At 37.2% G+C, this 12,016-nt stretch overlaps 2 protein-coding genes across 6 annotated transcripts in view; one reads left to right on the top strand and one right to left on the bottom strand.

The window, feature by feature from the left end:
* Window positions 1-238: 238 nt before the first annotated feature.
* hsd17b8 (hydroxysteroid (17-beta) dehydrogenase 8) lies at window positions 239-3,923 on the top strand. The gene is made up of 9 exons (XM_056741658.1): window positions 239-299; window positions 860-1,062; window positions 1,211-1,327; window positions 1,492-1,587; window positions 1,699-1,784; window positions 2,694-2,778; window positions 2,903-2,945; window positions 3,118-3,192; window positions 3,743-3,923. Exons 1-9 carry the CDS (start codon window positions 254-256, stop codon window positions 3,760-3,762), a joined length of 771 nt encoding a protein of 256 aa, XP_056597636.1. The 5' UTR covers window positions 239-253; the 3' UTR covers window positions 3,763-3,923.
* A 68-nt stretch (window positions 3,924-3,991) lies between these two features.
* Window positions 3,992-12,016, bottom strand: part of col11a2 (collagen, type XI, alpha 2) — a 30,008-nt gene continuing 21,983 nt past the window's right edge. For all 5 annotated transcript variants that reach the window (XM_056741440.1, XM_056741442.1, XM_056741443.1 and 2 more), the window contains 26 exons: window positions 11,933-11,986; window positions 11,724-11,831; window positions 11,534-11,641; window positions 11,391-11,444; window positions 11,240-11,293; window positions 11,015-11,122; window positions 10,874-10,927; window positions 10,689-10,742; window positions 10,495-10,548; window positions 10,336-10,389; window positions 10,107-10,214; window positions 9,971-10,024; window positions 9,817-9,870; window positions 9,676-9,729; window positions 9,462-9,515; window positions 9,254-9,361; window positions 9,056-9,109; window positions 8,752-8,913; window positions 8,579-8,632; window positions 8,382-8,417; window positions 8,179-8,232; window positions 7,765-8,044; window positions 7,563-7,675; window positions 7,416-7,484; window positions 7,016-7,252; window positions 3,992-5,857 (listed from right to left, as the gene is read on the bottom strand). In XM_056741440.1, the coding sequence (XP_056597418.1) occupies window positions 5,711-5,857; window positions 7,016-7,252; window positions 7,416-7,484; window positions 7,563-7,675; window positions 7,765-8,044; window positions 8,179-8,232; window positions 8,382-8,417; window positions 8,579-8,632; window positions 8,752-8,913; window positions 9,056-9,109; window positions 9,254-9,361; window positions 9,462-9,515; window positions 9,676-9,729; window positions 9,817-9,870; window positions 9,971-10,024; window positions 10,107-10,214; window positions 10,336-10,389; window positions 10,495-10,548; window positions 10,689-10,742; window positions 10,874-10,927; window positions 11,015-11,122; window positions 11,240-11,293; window positions 11,391-11,444; window positions 11,534-11,641; window positions 11,724-11,831; window positions 11,933-11,986 (2,340 nt within the window). In that variant the 3' untranslated portion in view covers window positions 3,992-5,710. The remainder of the gene's footprint in view (window positions 5,858-7,015; window positions 7,253-7,415; window positions 7,485-7,562; window positions 7,676-7,764; window positions 8,045-8,178; window positions 8,233-8,381; window positions 8,418-8,578; window positions 8,633-8,751; window positions 8,914-9,055; window positions 9,110-9,253; window positions 9,362-9,461; window positions 9,516-9,675; window positions 9,730-9,816; window positions 9,871-9,970; window positions 10,025-10,106; window positions 10,215-10,335; window positions 10,390-10,494; window positions 10,549-10,688; window positions 10,743-10,873; window positions 10,928-11,014; window positions 11,123-11,239; window positions 11,294-11,390; window positions 11,445-11,533; window positions 11,642-11,723; window positions 11,832-11,932; window positions 11,987-12,016) is intronic.

Genomic DNA, 12,016 nt, shown 5'->3' with positions numbered 1-12,016 from the left:
TGTTAACTTGAGGGAGGCATGTATGAAGCATCAAACGCAATACAGTCAGTCGTGACAACAAGTGGATTTAACTCACTTCTAAACTCACTATAACTTCCCCTACTAATACAATCAAACGGAACAGACAAAATACACTTCAGTCTATCCCGTAACACTGCACAAAAAGCGTATTTAACGTATACAGTGAGTTTAACAATTATTATTGGTCTTCTGGTTCCATCTAGTGGGCACTGTTGGTACTACACTGACTGTCATGGCGGCGCCCTCTCGTCTCATATCTAGATTGACATTAGTGACCGGTGAGATTTCATAGTCCTTCTAAAACTGATTATACACCTAGAAATATAAAATGATATAGAAATATTTGTCGTTGAGCTACGTTAATGTCTTAAATAACACGATTTAGACTACACATGCACTAAATAATAAAAGTCAGAGGGAAAACATGCGCAGGTCACCTTTAGACTTTAAACCGCACGATATCACTGCGTAATGTTATGCGTAATGAACATTTAAAGTAGCTTCACTTGTAATTTTTATTCTTGAATGTTATAGAATGCAACCTCGATTAGCATTGTAACACACTTTATATATATGGTTTTAATGGGATTAGTATTGGTTTTAATGGAAGCCATAATGTTCTCTACTGGTTATGTTAGCTATTGTTGGTAGGATGATATCTGGTAAATGGGAGCCAATAAAACATCAAGAATATTAATTAACATTGATTTGCATTGATACATGCTGTACATTCATTTTTGTGGCGTAATTATTGTAAATGTGTAAGATATTTGTTGCAAAGCATACATTTTGTATAACACAAAGCAGTGAGGTCATGTTCTGTCCTGTTGTGTGTCAGGAGGTGGAAGTGGCATCGGTAGGGCAGTGTGTCAGAGATTTGCCACTGAAGGTGCTTCTGTAGTTGTGGCCGACCTCAATGAGGAATCTGCCAATCAGACGCTGGAACTCCTGTCACGTGACCGTAAAGGACAGGAGCACATGGCCTTGGGGGTGGACGTGTCATCAAAAGACAGTGTGGAGACCTTAGTGTCAAGTATTCAGGTATGACAGACATGTTTCTGGGCTATTCTCACTGTTCAAGGTTATAACAGGGGGTGATATGGTAAAATGGTGCAGATATAAACAGCAAATGATAATATTTATATCATTAAAGGACGTTTTGAAATTGATTATTTTTGTTCTCTTGCAGCGACGTTATTTCCAGCCACCCTCGGTGTGCGTGAACACTGCTGGTATCACTCAAGATGAGTTTCTGCTCAAGATGGAAGAAGAGGATTTTGACAAAGTCATTGGTGTTAATTTGAAGGTGAGACTGACCAGCGTGTAACAAAATTTGGAGTGATGATATTCTTCTGTGGTGTTCTGCTCACAGGTCTAACTTTTAAACTGTGTTCTGGTCTATCTGGTGAAAACCAAAAGTCCAGTTGCTCTTAAAAGTAATGTAATAGCACATCTCTCGTCTCTTCTCAGGGAACTTTTCTTGTGACTCAGGCAGTTTCTAAAGCTCTGGTTTCTGCAGGCGCTCAGAAGGGATCCATCATCACTCTGGGCAGTATAGTTGGAAAGGTCCTCAGTCACTCAAGCCAATTATTTTCATGAAATTATCTGAAATCAATACAATATTATTTGATTTAGATTTTCACGTGGATATTTCTAAATGTCTGTGATTGGCTTTAGGTTGGGAATATTGGACAGATAAACTATTCAGCTTCTAAGGCAGGGGTTGAAGGTCTCACAAGGACAGCGGCCAAAGAGCTGAGCAAGTAGGTGACAATTTTACTCTTGACGTAATTAGAAAATACATGGTGTGGCTGTATAAATGCCTTTGTGTCGTAACCCTTACGATACTACAGAGGAAGAGAGTAAAAGGATCAGAATGTTGTAAAAGAAGGAAAAAATATCACAAGAATAAATTATGATTGAATATAATTATTATTACATTTTACAATATTATAAATAATAACATGAATAAATTACTACATAACAAAATAATATCAAACATTATAGTACATTCATTTAATATTATTTTAAATAGCATAATAATATTTAGAGTTATTATTAAGTGACTATTTTGTTGCAATTTTATGCATAAATATTATTATTATTAAATATTATTATGTCTATATAATGTAACAATATCAGATGTTATAGTAAATTCATTAAGTTACATTTCAAATTGTATTTTATTATTATTTCTTGTTGTTGTTATTTTTATTATAAATATTATTTATTGGAACTATTGCTGTCAACGTTCACAGGTTAAAAAAATTCAGATTAAAAAAATATTTAATGCAAGTAATGCAGAATCTGTTTATTTGGTCATTCTTTGTCTAGCGTTAGATTATATGATCACGCTCTTGTTCATGTAAAGGCCTTTAAACCATTTAAGCGATTTGAAATGCATTCTCTGGTATATTTGGTTTTGCTCTTTAGTACATCTTAATAATAGGCTGTAAAAATGATGGCAATTGTTTTCAACGCTGATAACGACTAGATGGCTGTTGTTATGGCTGTTTCCTATACAGGATTAATTTAGTCCTGTACTAAAATGCATGTTTGAGTTGATATATTTTACAAAATATTGGTGCAAATGGTAATGTTTTTTTGCAAGGTATATTTGTTAAAACACCCCTATGAGTTGAGTAATAATTCTGTCTGTTTAATTCTTTTAGATTTGGTATTCGCTGCAACTGCATCCTCCCAGGGTTCATCACTACACCTATGACAGATAAAGTACCAGAAAAAGTGATTAGTAAGGTAAATTGCTTTATTACAGATCATGTATTTATATCTGAAGTTCTCACATTTGTAAATCATCTTTCCTGATAGTGATTTCCAGTTTATTTGAAATAAAATGGGCATTTTTGGTTATTCTGTACAGATCACATCCATTATTCCAGTGGGTAGGATGGGAGAGCCTGCAGGTTATTTTTTTTCAAAACATACTGTAGTAGCGTGTACCTCTCCAAACAGTCTCCTAATAATTAATTTGATTTACCAATTAAAGTTAAATATTAAAAATTTCTTAAATAAATGATTAAAATATAAATGTTATGAATTCTTCACGTTGAGACTAATAATAATATTGTCTTGTAGAAGTAGCTGATGCTTGTGCATTTTTGGCCTCTGATGACAGTCGCTATATAACAGGAATCAGCATTGAAGTTGCTGGTAAGATCTTTGTTTTTTTGCTGATTCTTTTGCAAAATAATAAAACAATATAAAGTAAATGTGTGCGATGTCATTTAGAATTGTGCTGTGCTCATGTTTTCTTTTAACTTAAAAGGATACTTCACTCAAAAACTAAAATTCTGTCATCATTTACACACCTTCGACATGTTCCAGATCAGTGTAAATTTCTTTGTTCTGAGGAACACAGAGAAAGATATTTGGAAAAATGCTTATAACCAGACGGATCCCCCCATTGATTCCCATAGTAGGAAAATATATATATTTTTATCTGTCGAATACAAAAGTAAACATTTTGAAGAATGTAGGACAGCAAACAGTTCTGGGGCACTTTTGACTACAATTGTATTTTCTCCTACTATGGGTGTCGATGGGGGGCAAAATCTGTCTGGTTATAAGCATTCTTCCAAATATCTTTCTCTGTGTTCATCAGAACAAATTTATTTACACTATAAATAAGTAAATGATGACGGAACTTTCACTTTTGACTGAAGTATTCCTTTAGCATTGACTTTTTCCCGTATTGGTGCAGGTGGACTTTTCATCGGCTGAACACTATTTTGCTCTGTTGAACGCCTCTTAAATGTTCATCGTGGAGCCTTAACACCGGTTTATTAATTGTCTTGAGAAGTTTATTTTTTAATTCCTGTACACACATTGTATAAAATGTAACCAATGATATTTGAAAATAAATGTATGATATATTTATATAACTTAAGTTTGAATGTTTATTTTTTTACTGCACTGCAAAAACAATTGTTGACACAGAAGGAAATGCATTGATGTGTGGTTTAATGGAAATATTTGGACCAAAACAACATCAAGTCAAAGAATTATGAAACAGTTCAAAACCCAAACAAACAGGACCTTTCAGGAATAGTTATTGATTTTTGAGGGAAACTGGCTGTATGACATCTCATGGGTTCACAGAGACGGAAGACAACTGTTGTGGGTTCAAGAGAGTTAATAAAATATCAAATATTAGTAAAAGCCCCAAGTGTAATATAATATTAACAGGAAAGTGGAAAATGACAACAAAGGAGTCGAACAGCTCTTTAAATAGATTATATATTACAGAAGAGATTTTAAAGTACTTACATTAAACAAGTTTTTAGCACCAAAGTTTATAAAGCCAGACGTTTGACTTGCACAGACCGAAACAATCCTGTCTGTATTGTCTTTGCGAGAAAACCACACAAACAACTTTTAATTCACAAATAATTTTTTATAGCTTTTCATTCCCCTCGTGTTTTAAAAAAGAAACAAAAAATATACATAAAACCAATCATATTTCCCACCCAGCATCAGGTTCACACCCTCTCACTTTCTGTCCCTTCACCACTGCTGTCTGAATCTCGAGACATCTTGATCTTTGTCATCTCCACCTGCACCAACATCATCTGAGCCTCACGCTGCAACTCAAATGCATTGAAATAATGAACGTGTAGATGTGCTGTCTGGGGTTGTAATTTACATATTTAATAGAGTGATGACAAAAACTACAGGAAATAATTACAATGATATACCACATTACTCTGTACTGCAGGTTTTGGTCGTTCTGAGCACCTATTTGTTTCACAAAATAAATACAATAAAATGATTTCTGTACAAATGGATCTAATGCACTTCAACTCCAGCCTGAACACTGTCTATGTAAAAAGTGTATAAAAGGAAAACTGGATTGTCAGACGAACAGGAATACATTTGTACATGTGCCTCATTGTTATGAGGCTGAAGCTATAAAGATCACTTTTGTAAAACAATAACCAGCTTTACGTCTTTCACCAGAAATACTCGACTGGTAAGTTGGCACTTGGCAGTGAGTTTCACGGCACAAATAGCTAATTCTGACAGGTTTCATCATTCCATAATAAATGTACAACAATGCAATTTTACACTAATAATGGCTTTGATTTTAATTTAATGACAATTTATATAAAAAATGGCTTTGTTTCACCTCATGATTGAAATTTTCCAGGCATAGCTTAAATTCCTCAGTTTGAATTGTTGTTATATTCTATGTGAAAAGGGTGGGCGGAGCTTCGCACAGGACTATAAAAGTAACGCTCTGGTTTGGAGGTAGGAAGACGAGTGGAAAAACGTCAGAAGAGTAGCAGTGAGGAGGGGAAATGAATGTGAGAGGGGGCTGAGACGTAAGGGTTTTCTGATTGATCCCAGCAGTATCTGGACAGGTCAGAAAACACCTCTATGTCCATCGATATCTTCTCTCTTGTCCCGTGAGAACCTTTCGGCAGGACTCTCTTCTCCTCTGTTGACCACGGCTGGGAGTGTTTTTCCCTGGGCATGTAGTTGTGTCCAACTTTGTTTCACAACATTGTGTTTGTGTGTGTTTACATACGTGTTCCCACTTCTTAAACCTAACTTCAAATGTCTTTATTAGTGTTGGCAGCACTATATATGTGTTTATGTGTGTGTGTGTGTGTGTGTGTCTGTGATTGTAATTCTCTTTCCATTAGTGTGTGTGTGTGTTTGTGTGTGTTTATCCCAGGAAACAGACAGGTCCTACTTCAAAACCAAATTTCTGATTGTCCTCCCCAAAGTCTGAGATCTTGATGTCCAGGAGAGGAAGTTGTTCCACCTGAGGAGTGTTGACCTCTAGTACTGTCCTGTCGTAACCCTTACGATACTACAGAGGAAGAGAGTAAAAGGATCATAAAGTTGTCAAAGAAGGAAAGAATATCACAGGAATAAATTGTGATTAAATAGAATTATTAATGTATTTTACAATATTATAAATAATAACATGAATAAATTACTACATAACAAAATAATATCAAACATCATAGTGCATTAATTTAATATTATTTTAAATAGCATAATAATATTAAGAGTTATTATTCAGTGACTATTTTCTGCATAAATATTATTATTATTAAATATTATAATGTCTATATAATGTAATAATATCAGATATTATAGTAAATTAATTTAGTTAAATTTTTAATTGTATAGTATTATTATTTCTTGTTGTTTAAAATCACACAAGATTATGACAGAAAGCCCATTTTGTCTAGCATTTTCAAAAGCACAGATTTCAACGTGTTAAATATAATTCTTAATGAATGGAAAGAATGGAAAATCGGAAAGTGTGTCAGATGTGCGTAGAGCGGCAGTTCTTAAACCTGCAGCTGTGACATCTGTCATTCATTTTAATCAAAGAACCAATGAAAAGAGGAATTCAATGTTTTGTACAGCTTTAATTCTGTATTTAATTTAGAATTTAGCATTAAAGTATTTAGAAATGAAAGCTCTCAGTTAAACTGTACTTTAATGTTAAATGTCCATAATTAATATTAAAATAATGAAAAAATAATTTAATGGAGACATCAGTTGCAGTACTAATATCAGAATGTTGCCTTTCGTTCATAAAACGATTTTGTTAAAGAAATCTGCTGTTTTTACATTAATTTGGAGATTAAATGTGAAATTGATAGAATTTAAAAGTATATTTTAAAACATTAATGTTATGTGAGACTAATCGTGATTAATCACAGAAAAAATGTGTCACAGATAAACCTGTGATTAATAAAATAATTTTTTTAATAATCTGCACTAATTGGAACTATTTATTTTATACAAATAACACATATATACATTTGAATAGCTGGTAGGTTTTTAATCCTCAAGACATAATTATAATATAATATTAAAATAAATAATGCACCAGACTAAGACTTTTCGTCTTTACAACAATAAAACCTTTTTGAGTGGAAATGGGACTTAAAGTTGAACACTTTTATTTAATGTTTTTTCTTAATTTCTTTTGCATGCAATGAGAACTTACAGAGCATCCGTCGATGAGGGCTTTGATGTAGGGACTGCTCTCATAGCTCAGCTCCTCATCATTGGCACCCTGGAAGTGAAGCGCCCTCTGGTAACCGTTGTCTGCGTTGCGGTCAGCCCAGGCCACTGAACGATGGCAGTGGTAGGTAAGGCTCTGACGGGCCTGGACGCTAAGCAACCGCAAGAATCCCAACTGGACGACACCAACAGGTTCTCCATTCAGGTCTACGTATGTAAACTAAAACACAAAGAATGAATCAATTATTGGGAACACATTACTATAATCTTATTTACAGTGTGTCTACTCGTTTTTGTTCTATCTGTGATAAATGATCCATACATTTTTTATTATTAATTGACTAAGATGTTATTTTAAAGAGCTTTTCAGCTGATAAACCCACCTTGTTTCCTTTAGCAAACTGACTGTACCAGGATCCAGGCTTCTCCTTTGACCAAGAGTTCATCTTTACCTGTGAGAGAATTGACAACACATTGGTTTCAAGTTGTTATCGTCCACAAACTATAAACACGAGCAGTGTCCTACTAACGTTCTCTACTGTTTTGCTGGGATACAAGCACGTCTCTACATCCGCTGTGAAGTTGCAGAAAACTTTGAAAGAGTCACGAGAACAGCCCTGGTTTGGATCAATCCAATACTCGCCTGAATAAAAAAATACAAACAATAACAATGCCGACTCCTCATGGATTGGTCACTGAATGCGTCATTCACACATTGATCATCAATCATACCGTCTTTCAGTTCCGGTTGGCTGAGGTGGAGGTCCTGGCAGGTGCGGGCTGGACTTTCCTGTGTTCCCAGTGGGAATCGCAAGCTGTCGATCTCCTGCCGCAGGGAGTTGAGCGAGCCGAAGATCTCCTCCATACCTTCATTACCGGTCAGGAACTCCGTGCCAGCGGCGTCGGCAGCTTCAGTGTCAGTCTCAAACAGCATCTTACTGGCGTCAATGGAACGCTTGGATTTCTTTGGGAACTGAATGGGTAATGGCTGGATGACATCACCAGGGGGACCCTGAAGAAAAAGAGTGGATTATAGCTGAAAACAGGAACTATGGGATTGGATGAGGAGTCAAGGAGAGATTTTTAAGCACAAAGGTTTAACAACTTATTCTTTTTGAAATTTTGGATTTGGATGATTATACTCACAGGTTGTCCCGCTGGTCCTTGGACACCTTTCTCTCCCTTAGGACCAGCTCCACCCTGTACCACAGGCAAACATTTAGCGTTAAAACAATCTATGCATGCGTTGTGTTTACCCATACATATTATCCAAACTTTGATAAACATATTACACTGTTTATGATAAGTTCATCACATTTCTAGAGATGTATCTGGAAAAAATTACTCACAGTGGCACCTTTAGGTCCCTTGACACCCCTCGGACCCTGTGAAAAACATCACGGCAGTTTATCAAAATGCATTTGGCTATTTCTGTACTCGAGACAGGCCATGATTTCAGAGAAGTTCAAGCATTATGAATAAGAATTTGTCAGTGCTATGATGTATCTTCAAATTTATGACTCGATTGCATTAAAACAATACTTACAGGCACCCCAGCTGGACCTCCAGGACCAATAGGTCCATTTGAACCCGTCATACCCTACATAACATTAAACATATGCTTACATCAAGTAAATTTCTGATAGCGTGAAGCTATTTTTTTATGTAAATTTGTCTAGATTTTGATAAATGCAGTATGGGGAATTAGACATCACTCACCGTTTCACCCTTGGATCCGTGTGTTCCCTGAGGTCCTGGCATCCCTCTGTCACCCTTCTCTCCTTGTTCACCTGGAGGCCCAATCAGACCAAGCATACCTGGATGTCCTTTTTCACCTTTAGCACCGGAATCACCACGGAGACCAGGTAAACCTGGAGGACCCTGTGGAAAATAAGCAATTTGAGCAAGCATATTTTTTCAGTTTTTAGTTTTTTTGTGATAAAATACAATTTAGGTCTTATTGTAAGGGCTTCAAACATCAGTAATTATGGAATATAATAACTGAATACTCAGAAGGTCTTACCAGTGGTCCAGGAGGTCCCTTCGGCCCAGCAGCACCTGGAGAACCTTGTTCACCCTGTAATATAAAAAAGCGATTCCAATAACCAATAGTTTCAGTGTCTTTGTGTGGTCACAATGTCTTATGTGCCACAAATAAATGAAATAAAATGAAACAAATGAAGAAAGTATTATGATCTCAAATGGAAAATGATCTTCTTACAACTGATCCGGGTAACCCTCTGAGACCGTCAGTTCCTGGTTTTCCTGGTTGACCTTGTAGACCCACGGGGCCAGTTTTTCCTGGAGGGCCAACAGCGCCTGAATCTCCCTATTAACATGAAAAAAGTATTGATTATAAAAGCAAAATAAATATGAAGAAGCTGTTGATTTCTTTCAGTTTCTTTTCAGTCTCTCAATGATAGTCTTACCTTGCCTCCCTTCTCTCCCTGACGGCCCTCTGGTCCCCTTGTTCCTAAAGGACCCTAAATGCATCATATCATAATATCATTAACAATTCAGATGTGCTTTTTTCAGTAGGATCTTGTATAATATAAAATATGTTACAGACTATTCTTTTACATCAACACACAGATGCACTTCACATGTGGCATTTAAAAGAGACTGTTGTCATGGTGATCTTACTCTCTTTCCTGGAGGTCCAGGTGGTCCGTTCTCACCAGTTGGTCCAGGAGACCCCTAAATCCATATAAAGCCCATTGTGAATAAAATATGTTGAAGCAACACATATACAATGACGTTTTAAGCACGAGGTAGATCACTCACAGCTTCTCCTTGTTCACCATCCTCTCCACGATCTCCCTTTGCTCCATCTTGGCCCTGAGAGAGAGTTCAGAAATTAAACTTTAACTTATTTACTTTTAACCTATTTCACATTTGTAACATGACTTATTTCTAAGTGAAAGATGATTTTTCTCACTCTTGGTCCGACTTCACCAGATGGGCCAGGATCACCGGGGAAACCAACAGGACCCTTAAAAAGACAAATATCAGGTGCTGAAGAGTAACAGAGGGACACATTCTTGTTTCTAGGCTGTATTTTGATTCATACATACAGGGTTTCCTTTAGGTCCATCATCTCCAGTAGGTCCCTTCCCACCAGCAGGACCAGGTGTGCCGGGCTGACCGGACTCTCCCTTTTCCCCACGCTCTCCTCTTGGACCCTGTTAAGTGAATTTTATGTAAAATGCTAAATGTTTATCATACATATTGGATTATGTAATCCATTTGGCAAAAACATAGGTTGGATTGTCGGTCAGCTGGCAGTAGTAAAGCCCTTCTCACCAATTTTCCTGGCTCTCCACCAACACCAGGTGGTCCAGATTCACCAGGGTCACCCTGTTGTTACAGATAAAAAGACAGTATGAGCCAACAATAAAAACAGATTTTTTTTCAATTGTGTTGCTGACATCTTTGAAGCAAGTTCAGATCTTCGAAATTTACCTTCTGTCCTATGGAACCTGGATTACCCAAACCTCCAGGAGGACCTTGAGGACCCTGGTTACACATGAAATAAAAAATGTTTAGAGAACAATGCGTGTAATGTAAAGGTAACTTTGGGGTGATCGCAGATTTTTTTATTGACAACTGTCAAAAATAATGAAAAATGTAAAAAAAGTGTAGTAAAAGTTACTCACATCAGCTCCATTAGGACCAGCTGGACCACGGGGCCCTGGAGGACCTGGGGGGCCCTAAAAAAGAAGAAAACACACATTATCAGGGAACTTAATTTAGACTTCATAGAGATGCCATACACTCAAGGTGGTTAAAAATCTTTCTACATACCTTGGAGTTACAAAATCATGAAAAGGTTTTGACTCACCAATGGTCCTACATCTCCCGTCTCTCCCTTTTCACCTGATGGTCCAGGCAACCCCTAAAAACATGAATCAAGTCAGAATCTAATGTATGACGTATGTAGAGAGTCATTGATTGACTGAGAAAGAGATTTTTTATTCAGTACCTGCAGTCCAATGGGACCAGGAGGTCCAGGAAATCCTCTGGTTCCTTCATCTCCTTTAGTACCAAATGGCCCTTGTTGACCTCTGGCTCCTGTCTCACCATCAGCACCCTGAGTAGAGATAGAGTTTTAAAATTGTGTTGGTCATGACAATTTGAATCCAAGTTTGATCATTGAACCATATTAACAATTACTAAAAATACTAAACATGATTTCTTCCACACTTACATGTGCACCAGGCTGTCCAACAGGACCCATTGGCCCAGGTGGACCAGGAGGACCCTGTAAATACACAAACGATCGATTATAGATTGATATTGTGTTTATAAAATGGAACAAGCCTTGCGACTGTCAAATGCCAACCATTTAATTCACTTACATGTTCTCCCTTGGATCCTTTACCTCCCTTTTGTCCAGGTTCCCCGACTTCACCCTATAAACCAGACAATACAGATTTTATATCTAAATTAACATGTATATGATTGGAATGATCTTACTTTACGATACACAGAGATAACCGACCTTGTCTCCATCCTCTCCAGCGACACCTGGAGTTCCAGCAGGGCCTGGAAGACCAACCGGACCTTGGATGCCATCACGACCAGCTGGACCAATTGGACCTTTCTCACCCTGAAAAATAATATCCTCTTCTGTGACAGATGTATGAAATACATCTCTCTAATAGACAGAAAAACGAGGACTTGATACGAACCGGCACTCCCTTCTCTCCTGCAGATCCAGGGGGACCTTGAGGTCCAGGGCGTCCGGGTGGGCCGACAGGGCCGGCAGTTCCAGCAGATCCTCTCTCACCAGGAGATCCCTGCATAGAAATTACTATTGGGTTACAGACTGATGGATTTACATATGATAATTCCTCAAAAATGCTACAGGTGAACCCTAAATACGCTGTGACGGACATACAGCGGTTCCAGGTGGTCCTGCAGGGCCTTCATTTCCTTTCAGTCCCCCGCCACCCTATAAAAATAACATGTTCAGTTGAGTTTC

This window comes from Triplophysa dalaica, chromosome 25 (assembly GCF_015846415.1).
Source record: "Triplophysa dalaica isolate WHDGS20190420 chromosome 25, ASM1584641v1, whole genome shotgun sequence".
Lineage (NCBI taxonomy): Eukaryota > Metazoa > Chordata > Actinopteri > Cypriniformes > Nemacheilidae > Triplophysa > Triplophysa dalaica.
This window is presented reverse-complemented; position numbering and strand designations above follow the sequence as displayed.